The 19,921-nt window shown below is 45.4% G+C and overlaps 1 protein-coding gene across 1 annotated transcript in view; it reads right to left on the bottom strand.

Moving 5' to 3' along the window:
- Window positions 1–18,479, bottom strand: part of Atu (Another transcription unit) — a 23,632-nt gene extending 5,153 nt beyond the window's left edge. The window contains exons 1-11 of the mRNA XM_050178214.3: window positions 18,287–18,479; window positions 17,199–18,005; window positions 15,342–15,431; window positions 14,362–14,585; window positions 12,961–13,085; window positions 10,243–10,327; window positions 10,016–10,110; window positions 8,266–8,403; window positions 5,924–6,059; window positions 4,411–4,588; window positions 1,986–2,101 (exon numbers count right to left, since the gene is read on the bottom strand). Coding sequence (XP_050034171.1) covers window positions 1,986–2,101; window positions 4,411–4,588; window positions 5,924–6,059; window positions 8,266–8,403; window positions 10,016–10,110; window positions 10,243–10,327; window positions 12,961–13,085; window positions 14,362–14,585; window positions 15,342–15,431; window positions 17,199–18,005; window positions 18,287–18,335 — 2,043 coding nt within the window. The 5' untranslated portion in view covers window positions 18,336–18,479. The remainder of the gene's footprint in view (window positions 1–1,985; window positions 2,102–4,410; window positions 4,589–5,923; window positions 6,060–8,265; window positions 8,404–10,015; window positions 10,111–10,242; window positions 10,328–12,960; window positions 13,086–14,361; window positions 14,586–15,341; window positions 15,432–17,198; window positions 18,006–18,286) is intronic.
- Between the last annotated feature and the right edge of the window lie 1,442 nt (window positions 18,480–19,921).

Consider the following 19,921-nt stretch of genomic DNA (forward strand, 5'->3'; position numbering starts at 1 on the left):
CTGGCCCAATTTTCTTGGAAAACAAAAGGCACCCATTAAAATCAGGTAAATACCGTTATCGGACATTGTGAGCTACAGTTGCTGCTTGAAAATTTTACGAGGGGGGGGGGGGGGACAAAAGTAGGCGTTTTTGACAATTTACTGTCCCCTAAACTTCGCCGGGACAGATGCTGCCACCAAAAGGGTCATTATTGGAGTCACCATATAGGTCGGGTGTGTGTGTGTGGACTAATCAAGTTGGAACTATCCGGCGCATGCCAATTTTAGGATTGAAATAAACGTTTGGGCCCGTAGAAATGTATGGTTGCTGGCCGGGACCTCCTGTCGTGGTCAAATTACTGGCAGTCTACTATACTACACCTGGCTCTGCCAAGAACCGATCAGTTTTAATTATCCATCAGCGTAAATTAAGAGATTTTGAATTGCCGGGATAGCACTGTAATGGCAAATAAGAGGTTGTCGAAGTGGTATCTCCTTGCCTGGTCTTTATAACCGGATCTGAAAAAGCTCTTTAGAGCTTTGCGTGGACACATCAACAACGGATATTTACAAACATGCATCGCCTAGACCATGTGGCAAGCTTCCAGAAGGTAATATCAAGAATGAAATAAATTAATGAATGAAAAAAAGAAAAAAAAGAAATAGCAATTGTGCAATTGTCATCACAAATGAAATGTTCAAGATGAAAGTTTTCGTTCGAAAAGAGGTTTGAACAAGGACGCATTATTCCGTGATGTTTGACAATATACCACTTGGGTTGGTTCATAAGATGAAGTACAGTGAACCCTAGTTGTAATGAAACTGGTTTACGTGAATTGGTATCACTTTATTTGAAATTTCTTCTCATCCCAACCCAGATGCATGCATTTTAAACCGGATTACTCAAAACATACTGATAAGCTACTCCGCTTTGAGCGAACTAGCAAGGGACGTGCATATATGCACGGTGACGCTCAGTGTCTTCACTGCCAAGCAAGTGAGCGACTCTCCATCACCAGCAATTGCCATCATGGTGCCTGTGCACCCTTTTCCCCCAAGCTGTGGCTGCGTGTTATCAGTGGCAAGCAACACTGTGGTGCTATGGAAACAGTGGGCAACGAAACAGGCAAAAATTACTTCGTGCAGCCTTCCGTGTGCCTGACATGCCCAAGGTCGCACGAATAAAAATGCACCGCTTCCTCTGTGCTTGTGTACAATCAATTTTGATCATGATTGCGCTCGATTGTGATCGAGAATGTGCCATGTAACACCCATATTGGACTTCCACAGAGTTGTGCAATTTCGGCTCCACTTGCTTGGCTTTTGTGGTGTATAGTAACTTTTATTGGATTACCGCTTGCACTATAAAATTTTTTTCGCCGTCTCATTCACAGTTATAACGAGGACTTGCTGTATGTAGATTTATAGCTTTGCAATGCGATTTGTTAGCTGCAGTTACCCGCCATAACATGTACAGTAAACCAATTCTTGAACAGTACTGTGCAAGCATCAACTGGCCAGCCGATGAACACCTTCCAATGGTGCAAAGTGACAAGGTCAGCAGGAGCAAGAGATCAACAAGTCCTTGCTGATAGCGTCACCTTGCGCTGTTAGAAGGTGCTGACCGGGTGGATAGTCGACGCTCTCGCGGTATTATTAAAGAATAGGTCAACTGTACACAGAAAACTTGCGTTGCAGTCTACTTCTGCTAGAAGCCAAGGATTTCATCCATGTGTAGAGACCACCAGTTGTGCTACTGGTCACAAGACCCTAAGATAGCTCAACAACAAAGTATGAATCCAGAATTAAGGCGTACTTAAACTATAGGTACTATCTCAAGTTTCTTGCAGTTGGACCTGGAAATCTAGCCCTTGCTAAGAGAGGATTTGCCAGACCATATGGTTAATGAAACTGAATAATCCTGAAATCTGTTCACTAAAAGACTCGCAGGAACGTGAGCAATGCATGGTGTGGTGGTTGCATGCATGTGTAGTGTATCGGCTCACCAGATCGCTGTCGTCGTCGTCATTATCTGGTCCCGCTTTTGCCTTCTCTAATCGTCGAGCACGCTGTTCTTCCAGATCGGATGCATCTTCATCAGAAGAGTAAATGGAAGGGCGCTCTGGAAAGGAGGATTGCAAGGTGAATACATTGTTCTGCTGGTGAGGGCAGAACAATAGTGGCACATTAATGAGAAACAATAATTCATCTTAAGCTGATAAAGTATTCTTTGAAAGTTATCTTTATTAGCTCTGTAATACCAAAACACAGTTTCACAATAAGAAAAGTTATCACGATTTAGTAAGAAGTAAACAGCAATTGAAAAGACTGGGGCGAAAAGAAAGGACACAACACAAGCATTCCTTGCTCTGTCCACCTTTTTCATACCAGTCTACCCGATCACTTTTTACCTCTTGTTATGCCATACCAACAAAGCTAAACATCAACACTTGCGATAACTTCTTTTCCTTTATTTCTAGCAATGCAGATTCCGTTTCTACAAAAAGAAACCAATGAACTGTTATTTGAGTTGAAACTCAATTTGTACAGTAACTGATTTATGAGTAATTGACTTGCTGAACTATCCACAACTGGGAAGTTTATACTAGGGGCTATGTGTTAAATTTCCCGCGCTTAAGTAGACATTTTGAGGCATCAACCTCGGTGTATAGTACACTGGGCCTCACACGGTTACCGTATTTACTCGCATAATGATCGCACTATTCTGTCAAAAAAAAAATTGACGCTAATTCAGGGGTGCGATCATTACGCGGATTAAATTTCCCGCAAAGAAAAAAAAAATAAATATTTTCATTTTGCGTTTGCTGGGGGATGACAACAGGTCAACAAATTGGCGGCTGCCGCTGTATGTAGTGCGGGACACCAAAACGAAAATGGCAACGAAACGCGCCGAACGCGATTTTTTCTTCTTCTCGTGAGTACATTACGTGCATTGAAACAGTTTCTTCCGTATCTGTAATGAATATTATCGTTAATATTGGCAAGGTTGCGGCAATAACGTAGCCATGTCCACTTTGAGGGGACAGAAACAGATGGGTGCGCTTAGCTGCCAGTGACAGAAACACATGGCGGGCATGCTGCGGAAACTGCGGAATTTGTCTTCACTACTATCCTAATACGGCATGTTTCCGCTAAGGGTCGGCAAATAGCTGTGTTACAAGTGTCGGCGAATGAATAGGGTACACTTCTAATGTATCGGTGTAAACGTGGCTACTAGAGTTTCCGCTCACAATTTGTTCCGTGCCCACAAGTGCAGACGAGAAGAATCGAAAGGCGCCTTTTTTTGTTGTTGTTGTTGTTGACCACAACCATTATAAAGCCTACACATAATAAAGGCAAGTGTGGTTGTAGTTTCTTTTTTTTTTTGTCATGGAAGTGCAGAAAGTGATGAAAGGAATGAAATGGAGCATCTGCTCAAGAATGTTTGGTGCGTGCAGACCGTTTGGTTTGTCTTGAAGAGTCATTCGCGTAGCATGGTAAGCGCGATCATCATTAGCTAGACTTGGCACACGACATATCGCTGCGGCAAGTTCGGGGTGTGATCATTACATGGAAAATTAAAAAATTGAATTTTGATGACAAAATTCAGGGGTGCGATCATTACGCGAGTAAATACGGCAATTCTACATAATAAACAACAACATAAAACAAAGAAAACAACCAGGTCCACATACATTTCTTTAACTTTGCACCTAAACCCAAGTGTTGGTACACCAGTGTGAAGTCACAGATCTCAAAGTCTTTTTTTTTTTTTTTTAGCTTAGGTGCATTGTGGCAGAGTAAAAGTTATGAAAATATTTCGCATTAACTCTTTGGCTCTTTTAGAATACTATGTAGTACATGATAAGCAATAAAAATTTAACTATGCCTGAGCAGATGCAGTCAAAATTCACAATGTCGCGGTGAGCTGGTGCACAACACCACCATTCTTCCGTTTATGCATTTTTTTCTGGTTTACCAAGCGACTTCTCACGGCAAGAGTATGGTATCATAGATGGGTAATTTACAAATACAGCTAAAATAATTTTTCTCTTTAGGGTGCCATTAAGGAACCTGTGGGGTTCCTGATAGCATCCGTATTAACTGGATCGAGCAATTTGTGGTACAGTTTATGCTATAAATGCAGAATTGGAGACAGTCGTGTCTACTTCATGGCCATCTTAAAATGGTTGTGCTGAAAATTACTGATTGGTTTTATGGCCTCAAACTGATGTCTAAGCTATCAAACTGCCGTATATTAGACGACGGCTCCGCGTTAACTTTGACAGCCTCGACTGTTGACACAAGCTCAAATGTCACTGTACTGTACTGTCACGGTTCTTGCATCCTGCCTCTATTAGAATGCGGTCTTCATGCATGGGACTCTAACCCACAATCTTGTGGTAAGCAGCAGAATAGTGTCACACTTACCCTTAAGGGCAGCCCCTCCCCGCCGGTATTTGTTCTTGATGGCCGACAGGGAAATGGCTGCATCATCCTCGTCGGCCTCCAGATACGCCGAGCTGAGGCCACGTGAATGGGACTTCTCGCGTAGCCGCCGCTGCTTGCTTTCTCGTCGGATGGATGCTCGCAGCTTATCTTCCTCTTTCTGCGCAAACGTGAATTGCATCAGTACGTGTTTGGAGCCAGCAATAAGGTATACCAGCTTGTGTGCATCATATGGCAGGCTCGCATAAGTGTGGAAGTTGCCACAAGCTACATGGTGGAATAGGTTGCGTAGTTACTGATGTTTGTTTGAACTGACTGCGGTCTGCTGGAGAGCTGGCTCCCATGAAGCCTGGAATTCAGTAACATGTTGACCGGCGCTAGTTAGTTAGCTTCCACATGGACGGATGTTTAGGCACTGTTTTCAGTATGGAATTCATGTTGGCAGACCATGGCAACGTGTGCAATAGGCACAAATAATACTCATCATGAATGTGGTATGAGCTTGGCATCACGTGCACTTTTCTTTATAGTACAGTGGAACCTCGTTGATACATTCCTTGCTGTTGTTTCCTCGGCAGCTACAGTGCGTTTTCGCGATCCTGACCTGAATCCCACTGACTCCTGTATATTATGTTCCCCTTCGTTACATTGCCATTCTGTAACACTCCCCTGCATCACGTAAACTTAGCGGTGCAGGGGCAAATTTTCTCTTGCATGTTGCAACAAGCGACCGAGGTTGCACATGCATATGGGGAGAAAGCGTGGAAGAAACGTGCACAGCGAAGTTGGCAAAGCATCCGAAGAAGTGTGCAATGCTTAAAACCTACTGGGAACTGAGCGCACAGCAACTTTTATTTTGGGACCGGCGAGCGTGCACAATCACTGGTTCTCTTTAGTCGGCTCGGCTTCGCTGCAATAGAGCCATGTTATGTGGTCAAGCACATGCAAAATGTTGCGATGAAGCGTGTTCCAAGTGGACAGGGCCACTGTCACGGAACCTTAATTATACACGCATGCATCATCTCTAGTCGCAGCACAAGTGCTGAGATGTCTTTAACTGTACCGGCATCCATTCACAGCTGTTTCTGATGTTGCCGTGGCGATGTGCAGCCTTCCTCACTGTAGTGTTTTTTCTGCAGTCCCTTGAAAAATGTGCTTCTACTGTATTGCTGCATGCACGCACTCTCTCACTCTGAAGGTGCTGTCAAGAATTCATGACAACTGTCATGTAGGGGCAGCAAGCTGGGCTTTAGAACCAATGCATAGTTCCGTTTATAACAATTATTTTTATGTTTTGGAAACTGAACTATTGAAGAGGGATGAGAAAAGAGGGGTGGAAAAGGGTTGAGGAAGTCGCGGTTACAACAGTTTTGTTTAGAACTTCTGAACCCTCTTCACTGAGAAATTCTCCAGACAGCATGGTTGGACAAAAGAAGCTTGTCCACAGCCTGGGAAGAGTCATGATTTCTGTGCCAAAAAGAAATGCAAGACAAACCTTTATCATTTCGCTGCGGTGTGCCTCTGGGTCCTGCCCAACCTGGGGCAGCACTCGAATCTTCTGTGTCTTTTGGCTGCGGCCAGCGAGCGACAAGGTCATCTTGCGATGGGTGAAGCTGTCTGTTGAGTGGGGCCTGCAAATGGAGAGCTTGTTTTAGCACATCTTGCTGCATGGCTTTTGTGTAAGGCTACACACAGTGATGTATGCTTGCATACTTCTGTATTTCTTTTTTTTTCATATGCTACACAGTGCCACATATTTAATCACCATTGCAATCAGTGGTAATCATGACACCTGTTCAATTTAAACAGTGTACAAGCAAATGGCTTATATCACTATGTTGCGAGTGTTTACAGGGCTAGGCGCAAAGTCTGAATAGACCAGTTTTTCATATTAACCGGCATAATTAAAAAAGCACATTCCTACGCCAACACACCACGTGACATTAAATTCATGTGCTGGCCAGACCAACCCACACTGCAAAGTTTCTGATGACACTGACATTATGTCCTCAAAAACAAACAACAACACTGAAATGGAGAAGAGAGATCCGCAACATTTATGAGCACAAATCATTGCTGCTTAGGTACTCTGAATGGTTCGTTCCACATGGCTGAAGTAATGGGGGAAGAAAAATCATCAGGAGCAAAAAGCTCAAATCAGGCACTACCACGGCGAATTTCTTTGTTCTTGCATAACCCACTTTCCAGTAAATAATGTGCTAACCTGCCGTCAAGCTCTGCTACAACTTGATCATACCAATGAGACTGAGCAATGTACAGGGCAATCTCACCTTTCGGACAACACATTGTTCTGCTTTTTATCTCAGATTGAAGGAAATGTTAGTTACGTTACATTGAATATATGTTGAATTTCTTTTATTCTGAAGTAAAAAGGTAGCCAATAAAGCTCCTGATGCAAATAGAGTTAAACCTCGATATAACGACCTTCAGTATAAGATTCTCTATATACTGAAGTATTCAACATTTCATAACCTCTTGTCCATAGAACATGCATCTAGAACCTCAATATAAGAAAGTATGCTTGTATGCAATTTCAATATAACGAAATTTCGCTTCTGCCGCAATGGAATGCCAAGACAATAAATGGAAACTTCCACGGACGCACATGGTGAAATGATTGAATTACAAATGGCTGCTTGTAAATACACCTCTAAAATAGTGTGCGGTGCGGCAAGAGTGACTGCCAAAGTGGAGCCGCATTATGTTCTCTATAAAGTCCAAGTGCAATAAGATCCTATCGCGCCCCCGTGCACTTTGTGTGCGATGGTGAGACAAGAAAGATGGTGGCTTCACGAGTGCCACCTTCCTGTGCGAGCAAAGGGAAAGATGGGGAGGGGAGCGAGCACGAGGAACGGTTAAGTTGGCGTGCATTGAGATTTCTGGCATGTGTCTTGGTCGTGGATGCGCATGACTGTAAGCGCGGCTGAGTGCATACCCAGCTGTGCACCCTGCTTGAGAGGTAATCTGCCGTGCATGCCAAGACAGCGTGGCATCATGTAAGCTGTCTTCCCACGCATTTATTATTGGAGGTTGCATAATCTCGAGTTTCGGTGACCCATTGGAACGAGAGGCAGACGAAGCATTCGCTCCCCACTGCCAGCTCTTTTCCCGATAGCGTCACCCCAATGTGGGCGACGGTATCAGCCATGGGGCCGGAGTGCACCAGAAAGTGTGGCTGCCTTCGCTTAATTCGTACTGCCGATGTGAAGATATCATTGGCGTGGCACAAAACCATATCATTCGTTGCCGACGCCAAAATTCATCAGAATTAATAGTTTTCTCATTAAATGTGCTTTTTTTTACTACTCGATAATTCGGAAAGTTCTATGGCCCCTTTTTGTGTAAGAAAAATCGACTTGCATAAAAGGTTAAATTTCTATACAATGAAATTTCGATATAACAAAGCAAAGTGGCAATTTTACCTACTTCATTATATCGAGGTTTAACTGTACCTATTTATGAATTAATAATCTGCAGGCCTTTACACCAAATTTTTTGCTTATGGCAGCTTGATATTAATGAGTTGTTCCCGCTAGGAGTGGACAGTCCTGAAGAAATCGTAGTTTCGCTATAGCTGAGGCTGTTTAGTTTACTAGCACTGCCTGTAGCCTATTTTAAGTCCCTTGCAGTGCGAAAGCTGCCCCACCTGAAGAACTTGTGCGGTCATTACAGTGCGGGAGAGGGAAGCTAGGGGCTCGTGAGGCAAACTGACAAAGTGGCGCATTGCTAGTAACGATGAGGTCACCTGTGTTTGACAAACTGTTCCTTTTTGAGGACATTTTAGATGGAGAGAACATACAACCACCAGTCACTTGCCTGAAACTGAGCTTTGTGCGGAAGACAGCCTGTCCCTGTAGACCGGTGCCTTGCCGGATGAACAAGTGGTTGTGGTCACCTTGCATCAGCGACTGCTTGTGCACGTCAAAGATCTCCGAACCCAGGTGTAGCGACATGCTGCATAGAAGAAGGGCACTGTTCTGAAAAGCTGTCGGAGAACAGCACGACATAGAGGCACGCAAAAAGAAAAATCAATAGAATTACACTCCGTGCATGCTAATATAGAGGATTAGGGCCAGAGCTTAATGAACCAAAGCTGCATTAGAGTTAATAAGGTAGAGGACTCCAGTTTACTAATTTTCACTGTCTTGTAATTGCTTGAACACTTAGGTACAGTCCTCAAGTGCTGTTGCATTCAGCCCCCATGGGAATCGGCCTCGGTATTGAACCTGTGATGCTGTACTCTGCAGTTGAATTCAACACAGCCACTGCGCCACCATTGGAAGTGCCGCCAACTAAATGAACTGAAAGCTGGAACAGTCCATGCAAACCCTAATGCACAATGATTGTTTTGTTCGCTCCTCTTGAATTGGTTACACATTTATGTCATTGACATTCTCTCCCCCCCCCCCCCCTCATTATTGAATCCTGTGTCATTTCAAAGCAATTTCCAGCCCGCAAGAGTGTTCAGGGACCTTTATTTAGTACTGTGTAACCAATTCAAGACGAGTGAACAAAACAATGCCCAGAGTGGTTGCTTAGTGGCAACTGCACTGCTAAGCACGAGGTCACGGAATCGAATCCTGGCCGGAGCAGCTGCATTTCGATGGGGGCGAAATGCAGAAACGCCTGCGTACCCTGCATTGGGTGCATGTTAGAGAACCCCACCTGGTCAAAATTTACCGCCAGTGGTGCACCACTGGCAATAAAGCGCCGCTGCGGCAGTGTGACCTAACTGACTGGTGGCACACCACCGATGAGTTCAGTGAGGAAAATGCGGCTTCTTTTTATGGCTTCCAGTATAACTTTTGTGCAGACATTGAAAAGAAGAAAGTTCAGCGCAGACTGACGGGCTATTTCAACGATGCTGAATAAAAGTGCATTGGCTGTGGTTTGCGTGGCTGAGTGATGCTGCTCCACATAATGTGTTATGTGGGGAAGTATCACTCGACGCCAAGTGAACCTTTGCTGTTGAGTTTATCAACGAGTACGCCTATTTCCATGCTTTTTTGAGCTTGCTTTGGATAATACGATTTTCGGATGATGCATATTATTTCGTGGTTCCCGTGAAGATCGTATCAACATGATTCCACTGTACTCACGCATTACTGGCATATTTCAGAGAGGTGTCTAATGCATCAGTTTTTTTCTGCTTTAGATGGCACAATTAGATAGGCACAATTCACAGAACTGCGGTATCATCATTTATGATTGGTACTTGAGCTTTTTTATTTCGATTTAGCAATATTCAACAATTTTTGTTTAAAACATCACGACCCACATAAATATCTGCTTCCTATGGTCACTAGATGTTAACGTTGTAAACCTCATCAAAATCGGTACAGTGGCTGCCAAGAAAATAGATTTTGCCATTCACATGTATTTAGATAGGAGCTATCAAGCTAAAGCGTCCTTTTAAGCATGCCAGTAATTTATTGCTTCTCCAGTTAATACATGTAGAAATAAATAAATAAATCTGAAGATTAACTTGCACATACCAATACCTCAATGAAAATGACGTCCTTCAATAGTGCACAGACATAAAAAAACATGCTATACGAGTTCTCACCTCCCATCTGACCACTTGATTACCCGGGCATTGCTCTGCCGCACTGGATTACCCATCTTGTCATAGACGTAGCGCCATCGGACTGTGTTTTCAACCTGCGCACAATGCCACATGGCCGAAGCAAAGCATCGAGCAACATGAACAGGGCTGCTAGTTTGCTTCTCAGGAGAACGCAAAGATAAACTGAGCTAACCACCGCCAAGTCTACAGATGCATAGTCCACACACCTTTAGTTTGAGTCGTGCTCTACCTTCTTCGTCAAGCACTTCATCTTCATCCACTTCATCCTCGTACCACTGAGGATCATAAGGCCTGCACAGAGAGAGAGAGATGTTGTATAACAGGCACTGGAGATGTTTGCCTAGCCATATGCACAGCATGCTACTGCAGGTGGCACGAAAGGACCCACACATACATGGCACACGTGGTGCACATATACATGGCAACAGGCAACTAGAGCGTTGAGTTTAGGTCAGTGTGCCGGAGAAATAATATTAGTGCCTCTGATGAGTGCAAAGTGCTAGTATAACTGCCCCAAGGTCCAATAACACGTTGCAGCTTGAAACATGAATTTAAAGCAGATCTTAGTATAGCTTTCGTGGCTGCAAAGAGTGTGCGGGCACACTCAATGAATGACATACTAAGTTTACCGCACACATTGTGCACGCTACACGGTTTCTAGATAGATTTTAGATAAGTGGAAACTGTTCGACTATCCAGTGCAGGAATGACAAAGTATCATTTTACACTATATATTTGTACTGTCACAGTCACCGTACAAAGCGAAGCTAGAGAGCACAATGCATTTGCACCAGCTGTACCAATAACCTGACAGTGAAAGTAGCCATTCGGAGGAAGGTAATAAACTTACAAGCCAATAACGTTGTTGGTTGCTAGCTCATCTACAACATATATATATGTTCTGAGAAATTTTTTATCTTGAAGGTTCCACGCTATGGCGACAAAGAAGTCGCTGCTGTGATGATGATATGTACAGTACAATGATGATATGTAGAGATGAGGAAGATGAGATGCGAATACTTTGCTCACACTAATTTATCCCTCTAGCACAAGCGGCCAGCCTGGCCGCAGAAGTGTGCTACAAAACGCACCGTACATAAGGTTTCAAACGAGACACGTACACAATCTCGGTCCCACGATGACGACGGTCAGAGAGAGCACAAAGAGGCGAAATGCGGTAATTAACAGGCGAAGTTCGTTCAAGAATCTGGTAGGGCCTAAGAAAACGACTGTGAGATTTGTCACATAAACCGGGCACACACGCAGGTGTCCGGAGTAGTACTTTGTTGCCAGGGCAGGAAATCACACTGTGGCGAGTGGAGCTGTAGCGGCGCTTGCGAGCATCTTGGGAGATGTCGGTGTTAATGCAGGCGAGGTAGCGGCAGTAAGCGAGTCGGGAAACAAATTGTTCAGAAAAAGGCATTGCCAATGAGACAGGGGCCGAGAAGAAAGATGCATCAAGGGCGAAAGTTGGTGAGTGGCCATAGACAAGGAAGAAAACAGGCCACCCCGGATGGGCTCTACGAATTCAATGTGATGCCATTCGGACTCTGCAAGGCGCCTGCCACATTCGAGTGCATTATAGACAGTGTCTTATGCGGTCTCAAATGGAAGACCTGCCTATGCTAACTTGACGATATAGTTGTATTTTCTTCAATATTTTCACAACATCTCGAGTGCCTTGATGAAGTTTTAACCTGTCTTGCCAAGGCTGGACTGCAGCTGAAAACACACAAAAAATGCCACTTCGCAAGCAAGACCATCAAGGTTCTGGGACACTTAGTTAGAAAAGAAGGGATTCGACCGGACCCAGAGAAGATTGTCGCAGTCCTCAACTTTCCTGGGCGAAAACGTCAAAAAGACTTGCACAGTTTTCTTGGCCTCGCCTCCTTTTTCCGCTGTTTTATACGCAACATCGCAATGCTTGCATCTCCTCCACCAACAGAGCCCTGCGAAGCAGCTTTTCAGACTCTAAAGCGAGCACTCACGTCCGAGCCGGTATTATGCCATTTTAACACGGCCGCACCTACCATCGTCCACACCGACACTAGCGGTCATGACATAGGCATTGTTTTATTACAGCGTGACCATACTTCTCGTAAGCGAGTCATTGCCTATGCCAGTCGTTGCCTGTATTTTGCCTGTATTTACACAGCGAGGAGAGGTCGTCTTGGGCACTGGGTGATTCGCTTACAGGAGTACAGGTCTGGAAAGAAGCACCAAGACGCCGACGCTCTCTCCTGTTACCTGCTTCCGCTCTCGCATCATTTACCCAGCACTTCTACCACTTCTGAAAAACTTCCTTATTCTCAAAGATACCGTGCTACGATGACAAAGAAGTCGCGGCTGTGATGATATGTACAGATGAAGAAAATGAAATGCGAATACCCTCCTCACACTAATTAAGTACTTTGCTCAAATATATGTGAAGATCTATGAAGGTGTTACTGAAACCTGGGCAAGTTGGTGTGGGTTCGTTTCTTTGCTAGCACAGAAAAAATGAAAAGTTAAGATGCCCCGCATACAAGCGCCAAATTTCAACTCTACCTTTAATCACAAACTGACACAATTTAATTACAATTACCCGGTCCCTGAACACAGCTCGGGGACATGGGTAATTAATCTTGAAGTCTGTTTTTATTACCTACTGGTATATTACGAACGTGAAATTCCCTCCCCCTCTTTAGGTAACCACCTCCTCATCGCAGGTGCATTTGTAAGCAAACAACGCGAACACGAATATAACGCGAGGGGGGACTTTCTATCTCTCAGGAAATTAAGAAAAAATTACTATTATAATGGGATGTGATGCCACAAAGAAACGAGAAATGAGACTTAACAGCAGATGCCCTATTCTAGATTGGCCATGCTAGTTAAGGAAGTCGCTCAATGAATGTGACCATCGGTGCACATGGCAAACTAACCTGGTGTCAACACTGAGGAAATTTGGCAGCTTGACAAAGTGGACCTCACTTCCGAGGTTGGTCAAAATGCGCGGGATTTCCACATCTATACGCGTCTCTGGCACTGGCACCTCCTCTTCCTCACCCTGCGAGAAGATCGTCGTCAACACAAATGGGCCAGAGGCATGCAATGGTGCATTGTTAGCGAAACTGAAAACAGCTTAAGAGAACTTTTTCATGGCCTAGTGTGTTAGACATACTTGGAACAGAAGGTAGTGGGAAAGAAAGAAGACGCATTCTCAAAGAAGGGTACGAAGGACCAAGGGCAGTCTAGGTACCCTCCTTCTGAATGGGTCTCTTTTTGCACTACCTTCAGTTCCAAACTTAAAAGTGACTGTAGATCATAGGCATGCTCCAAATGGGGTCAATGGCCCCACCAAACTTGCTGAGGGGGTGCAGACATGCGTCATAGCACCTGGACTTGGGTGGCGAACACGAAATATGGGTAATTCAGAACAATACTTTGAGCAATGCAAAGGTGCCATTTCAGGGATGCAAACACGACATTTGGGCTTCACCAAGAGGTTTTAAGTTTCCTCTAGATTAAGGATTTGTGGAATCGAGAGGAGGCAAAAGACAAGTGAACATTTCCAAACTTTTTGGTAAAAACCAATATGCACACCAAGCCTCTGTATACCGCCCATGGGTTGGTAATTATACTCATGAGGCCAGGCATGCAATAAAGCTAGATATAAGTGAAAGACAGGTGGTGACGTCACTTGCTATGGTAGTGCCACGGCTAGTTAATTGCTCATTAAAAGAGAGATCATATATCACTGCATTTCAAAACTAAACCTTGCATCCACTGGACATAAAGGAGTTGGACATATGACAGTATCACACTAAAACCACCGATGTCATGGTGACATCCCTGGCACCAGATTCCAGCAGAAAAGAGGAAGTCTGAACCTTGTTTTATCCCCTAATAAGCCACATATTTATGACCAAAGAAAAGAAAAAAAATTTTTCAACACAGTGCCCTGTCCATCTAGCTTGGTTCAGTTGCTTGCCTTTTTGCATTCCTTTAAGAAGTTAACAGCATTGTCTTGCAGCGTGGACAGAAACTTGACTTTGCTTTCATGAAAGTATTGGGAAACATTTCAAGCAAACATGAAGTATAAAAGCACACATTAGTGTTATTGCAAGTCGGAGCACTTAGAGTACAGGCATTAAATTTCAGCTGTTTCATTGTATGTCCTGCTCTGTCTACTTCTGCATGCTCTGTCACACTTGAGAACTAGTATGGACCCATCGTGACATAACCAACTTTCGCAGCAGCGATTCTTATGCTAGGCCCTTCTTTAAAGCAACAATGGATTATGGGGAACCACTGTTCACTAATGCACCCCATTATCAACGCACCTCAGGTTGTTCAGCTCGCTTCTCCTCAGGCTCCTGTTCCTCATCACTGCCCATGCGCTTGACTGGTGTCTCGCCACCTTTCTTCTTGGCAGCACCCTCCTCATCTGAGCTCAAATCATCCAGGTCTTCACCAAAGAGGGCCTCCACCTCAGCCTCTTCGGCCTTGTCTTCAGTGCTTGAGATCCGTGCCCTCTTTCGGCCTGGTACTGCTTCATCGTCTGAACCTGCCCACATCAAACGCAAGATTGAAAGATTACAGCGTCAGCTGTTAAGAGCACTTCTAGAAAAAACATGTCTTTGTGCAGTATGATGGAGCTCGTGCGAAGTTTTCGTACGTTCACCACAGGGCAGGCATCATCATCACAATTTCATCACAAGCCACTGCTGTCCGCAGGCTGCCACACGTATACCAACATGATTAGCAAAACGAGAACAAGGTAAAAGCAGGAGCCAACATTTCGACAAGTGGACTTGTCTTTTTCACGGCGACATATGGATACCAACATGGTGATTCATGTGTTAGCGTGCCCTCTGTATATTTACACTGCAGTGAATTACAGTACCAATAGAATGTATCAATGCATGGCTCTGTTCCAATATTTGTTGTAGACAGCTAAGCAGACCGCAGCCATCTTATGTGATATTCCGTAATGACGGCACCGGCAAACAAGATAGACTCTCAAAGACAGCATCGAGGTCAAAAACGATGTAGGCTATGTTGCTGTCCAAACAAGATGGTGGCTGTCTCCTTGTGTCAACGTAGACTGTCTCCAATGCTGGCCAGAATTGGAGCATGCCCTATATGAGGTGCCTTTAGTTTTTATTAGGTTATTGAAAACATTGACAAACTCACTGATTGAGAGTATTACTAAATGCTTAAAGCATTTTCATTAACTTGCAGTATTGCTGCACTTAATCTAACTATTTAGCAATACTTAGAAAGAGCAAAAGCACCATGGGGCTTCGGGCTTCATTCTCACCTTCTGCAGCAGAGGCACCAGACGCAGCTTCACTGCCACCTGAACGCTGGCGCTTGCGTCCTATGGTGCTTTCAGCATCCGAGTCGGAACCTGTTCGCAAGTAATGGCGCCGAGCATCAGACTGCAGCATTTCACAAATGTGAAAACACAGCACACAAGTGGCGCATAACCTAACCATGCTCTGAGTGCTTGCATTTGATGAATCTGGCTCAAGGAAACAGAGCGAAGCAATTGCTCACGTTTAAACACTGGAGGAAAGAAAACTCTACAGTGGTGAGTGGAAAATTTTGCCAGCCCACTGTGGTTGCTTTAGAGGCTATGGTGTTGGGCTGCTAAGCATGTGGTCGCGGGATCGAATCCCGGCCGCAGCGGCCGCATTTGGATAGGGGCGAAATATGAAGACACCTGTGTATTCAGATTTAGGTGCATGTTAAGGAAACCCAGGTGGTCCAAATTTCCAGAGTCCCACACTACGGCGTGCTCATAATCAGATCGTGGTTTTGGCACGTAAAATCCCATAATTTAATTAAATTAATATTAATTTAAAATTTTGCTAACCAGCACACATGTGCAGTAAGTGGTTAACAGTCCTGTCTTTCGCTGAAGCACACACGTGTGCACTATCATTCACAAACGAAACCTGAGAAGAAAACCTCAGATTAACAGAACATAATCTTGCCAGAATGAGTTCAACGCTAGGCACCATTGGTCAACTGGAATTTCCAACATGCAATACACTGTTATTAGATAAAAATAAATTGAACTTTAAACACACACAAAATCTGTATTAAAAAAAGATTTTGCATTTTTCATGTTTTGACTGAAATTGTCCAGTTAACATTTTGTTAATCCCTTACTTGTATGCAGTCAGTCACAATACAGAGACAGCAGAGCAATAACACTGGCAATCATCAGTTGCAGTTGAACCTAGTCCATACTTTTTTTGGTTTTGTTTTCCCTTGTTGTTACAACGGCCGCTGAATTAAAAGAAAAGAGAAGTGCAGTCTGTCGCGTGCATCGAAAACGGTGTCATCCACCACGGCGTCACCAGTCGAGGACTATTGTCTGAGATTGGCACAGAAAATGTGCCAAGAACGCCATCAACCGACGCGTCCCATCTCGGACAGCTAGCACTGTTCATTCGGGACAACTAGCACTGTCCCGTTCGTTCCCATTGCAGCCCACCTGAGGTGGCAGGCCGCACCTTTCTTTTTATCCAGTGGTCGTGCTGTTAGAATATTTTTGGACAACATGAGCTAAAAGGCCACAAACTTCAAAGTATTGCCCTCTTGGGTCATACATTACACTTTGAACAAGGCTGCAGCACAAAGCAAATGGTGTGCAGACAAAATTTACAGATTACATCCCAACATTGTGCAAACAAGGCAGATGTTCAGAGGAAGATGGGAACATGATGTGATCAACAATGGTTCAACAAGGGAAGTTGTCTTCACTAGAGGAAAGTTCCCTCATTGAAACACAAGGCTCCAGCCTAATATGTTGACTGTTCAACCGCTGTTGATCACTTCATTATGTATAAAGTGATGTAATGAATCAACAAACATCGTTTAAATTAGCACAAGCTACCCAACAGCCTCATCGTCATTATCGTCCCCAGCTAGTAGCTATCACACGTAATGTTAAAATAAGTTGGAAGTGTGTGGTCATTAGTCATGATTGATAACCTATACTGTGCCTGCAGTGGTTAATAATGGCCAAGTTTTATGACATGAATTGCATTCTGGACAAATCTATATTGTCTTATTCATTCAGCTTAATTATACCTGTTGCCGGCTCGTTGGGTGAACAGAGCTTTGATAGCGACACAGCTTTGATTTGAGGAGCTGCATTACTTACCTGACGCTGCCCGAGCTTCGCCTTCGTTGGAATGAACCGAACCCTCATCCCCGCTGGCCTCGGCCCGGCTGGCCTCATCCCCGCTTGCCTCACCCCGGCTGGCCTCATCCCCGCTTGCCTCGCCTCGGCTGGCCTCATCTCCGCTTGCCTCGCCCCGGCTGGCTTCATCTCCACTCGCCTCGTTTGCGCTGGCTTCTCGCTCGTTAGCGCTGGCTTCTCCTTCGTTAGCGCTCGCTTCGTTCGCGCTGCCTTCGTCCCCGGAGGCTTCCGACCGCTCTGCAGCCACCTCTGAGCGGCGCTCTTCGTCGTCGGACCGACGGTCCTCGTCGTCAGAGCGGCGATTTTCTTCGTCAGAGTGGTGTTCCTCCTCATCGGAGCGGCGGTCCTCTTCGTCAGAGCGGTGTACCTCGCTGCCGGAGCCCTCGTTGTCGGAGGCATCGCTCCGGCGCTCTGATCGCGCAGGAGTCCTGGCCGGTGCCTCTTCGTCACCGGAGTGGTCGTCCACATGACGGGATTCGTCCGAGCCTTCGTCGCCAGACTCCCGGCGCTCGTCCCCCGACTCCTGACGTTCGTCCCCCGACTCCTGACGCTCGTCCCCGGACTCCTGACGCTCGTCGCCCGAAGCTTCTTCACCCTTGTCCTCGTAGCCTGACTCGTCACCGGACGCGGGACTCCTCGGCGGTGATGAGTGGTAGCTTTTCTCCGAGCGCTCTTCGGCGTCGGAATGCTGGCTTTGTTCACCGTCCTCGGAATGTTGCCCAGGAGTCTGTGATCCCTCACTGGAGGCCGGTGAGGCGCTCCTGGAGCCTGCGAAAATTGGCATGAGCATATTCAGCCTGCCCCCAGGTTTGATTGTGGTTGTCAAAGGAGCACAAGGTGCTGAATGAACACGAAACAAAACATCACGAAAGTGAGTCCAAAGTGAAGTGTCCGGCTATTTAACCATGAATGTAGCACTCAACATACAGGGGGAAATTTAGGTCCTAATGCAAACGGTCACGTTAAAGAAGAGAGTGCGCCAATGTTTATACTGAAAGTGGCACAACTGCCGTGCAGCAAACGCGCCTCGTGACAAACGGTCGACCTACCTGCGCTCGATGCTTCTCTTGAATCATCGCTTCCAAATATCCCATCCATGACACCTTAGATCCAATGGCGCACACAAACTTGAAAGTGTTACCTTGCTGCAGTAGAAACAATGTGCGTTAACAACGTTCCGGCAGGAAGCTCGTTGCGCGTCGGCACGATCAATCCTCTATCGGCCGCGGTAGCGACCCTCTACCGGAATGTGTTGGCTAGTCTCTCAAGCCAGTTTCTGTTCTGAACCGGACATGTCGTCACTAATTATTTCCGTCAATCGCCAAAAGCCGCCAACGGCAATGGCTGAAAGTGGTAGAAGCCACAAAGTTTCATACAATAATTATTATAGAAAACTTTATGGTAGAACCAGTGGTAGAACGATCGCGTTGCTGAAAGTAACGTAGTCGATATAATGTATTAATTTCTTTTGGTCGATTTTATTTCTTTAAGTGTTACCTACCACACAGGGTCGGCTAATACTTCTCATGATAACGTAGGAGCATGGAGCATGGTTAGCATGGTTTTCCTTCCTTCATGTGTAGCAGGAACGCAGCTCGTGCCATGGAGTTTCTCAATCTCTATGGCTCGCGCCACTGACAATTCCGGTCTAAATCTCAAAGGCCGTGCTTTTGTTTACTGCAGACGTGATTGCAGACGCCGAAAACAACCGCCATAGATGTGGCTAATCCTGTACATTGCAGCTATTGTAGAACAAAATTTGCTTCCCTTTTTTTGTGTAAATTGACTCGTGCGTTATGGTGCGTAGCGTGCCCCGCTTCAAGAAATACAGCCTCCGAGATTGCAACGTGTCATGTTTGAAAGGCGGCATGTTTGAAAACTATAAATCGTGCTCTGCAATGCATCTCCGGCCTACGCTTTCGGCGCTTCGGAGTTTGTCTTTATGCACCCTTCTAAGGCCGTGGGGAGTCTCCTTCCTTTCCTCTCCCGTGGTCACCAATGATTTTTGTACGCGCAGTGTATACATTTTGCATGGAGAGTTCGAAAGAATGAGTACCTGCTACAATGGCGGATCCGGAGAGTGCCTGCCTGCCGAGTAGTCATGCGAGAGAATCGAAGTTATGACGAAGTCACTGTTGAACTAATGCGCTGTTTTTCCTGTGCAAAGGCTCGCAAGCTCATTTTACGTCTTGTACCAGAATTCCTCCAATGAAGCCTTATACGATGCTCGTCTAACTAACTCGTGCAGCATGCAGCACTGCATGCGTGCTACCGCGCGCGCGCTCCCCATCGGTTCTTCGGCAACAAAACGTTTGTATAATTGTGTCCTGCTGGCATCTGTCCATGCCCCACCAACCGTCACGCTTGACTTCGGCGGAGAGCAAACACGAGGGGGCGAGCATGCACGCTTGGGCAGCCAGGCACTGAAACGAATAAAAAAAAATAAAGGGGGGGGGGGGGGGGGGGACTCGGATAAAAAGGGCACGTACGACTTATGAACGCTGCCCACACTTTCGTACAAAGATTTAGTGTTGGATTTGCGTACGTCGGGCTTGAGTCGAGCACATGCAGTGGTGGTCAGTCGGTTTTATTGTGACTATATCACTGTGAGGATTGACTTAGTTTAACTTTATGATGGCCCGGTAAAAACGAAAGTGCCCACGTAGCCTAATAAAACGGTGCTT

This window comes from Dermacentor andersoni, chromosome 5, assembly GCF_023375885.2.
Source record: "Dermacentor andersoni chromosome 5, qqDerAnde1_hic_scaffold, whole genome shotgun sequence".
NCBI classification, from domain to species: Eukaryota; Metazoa; Arthropoda; class Arachnida; order Ixodida; family Ixodidae; genus Dermacentor; species Dermacentor andersoni.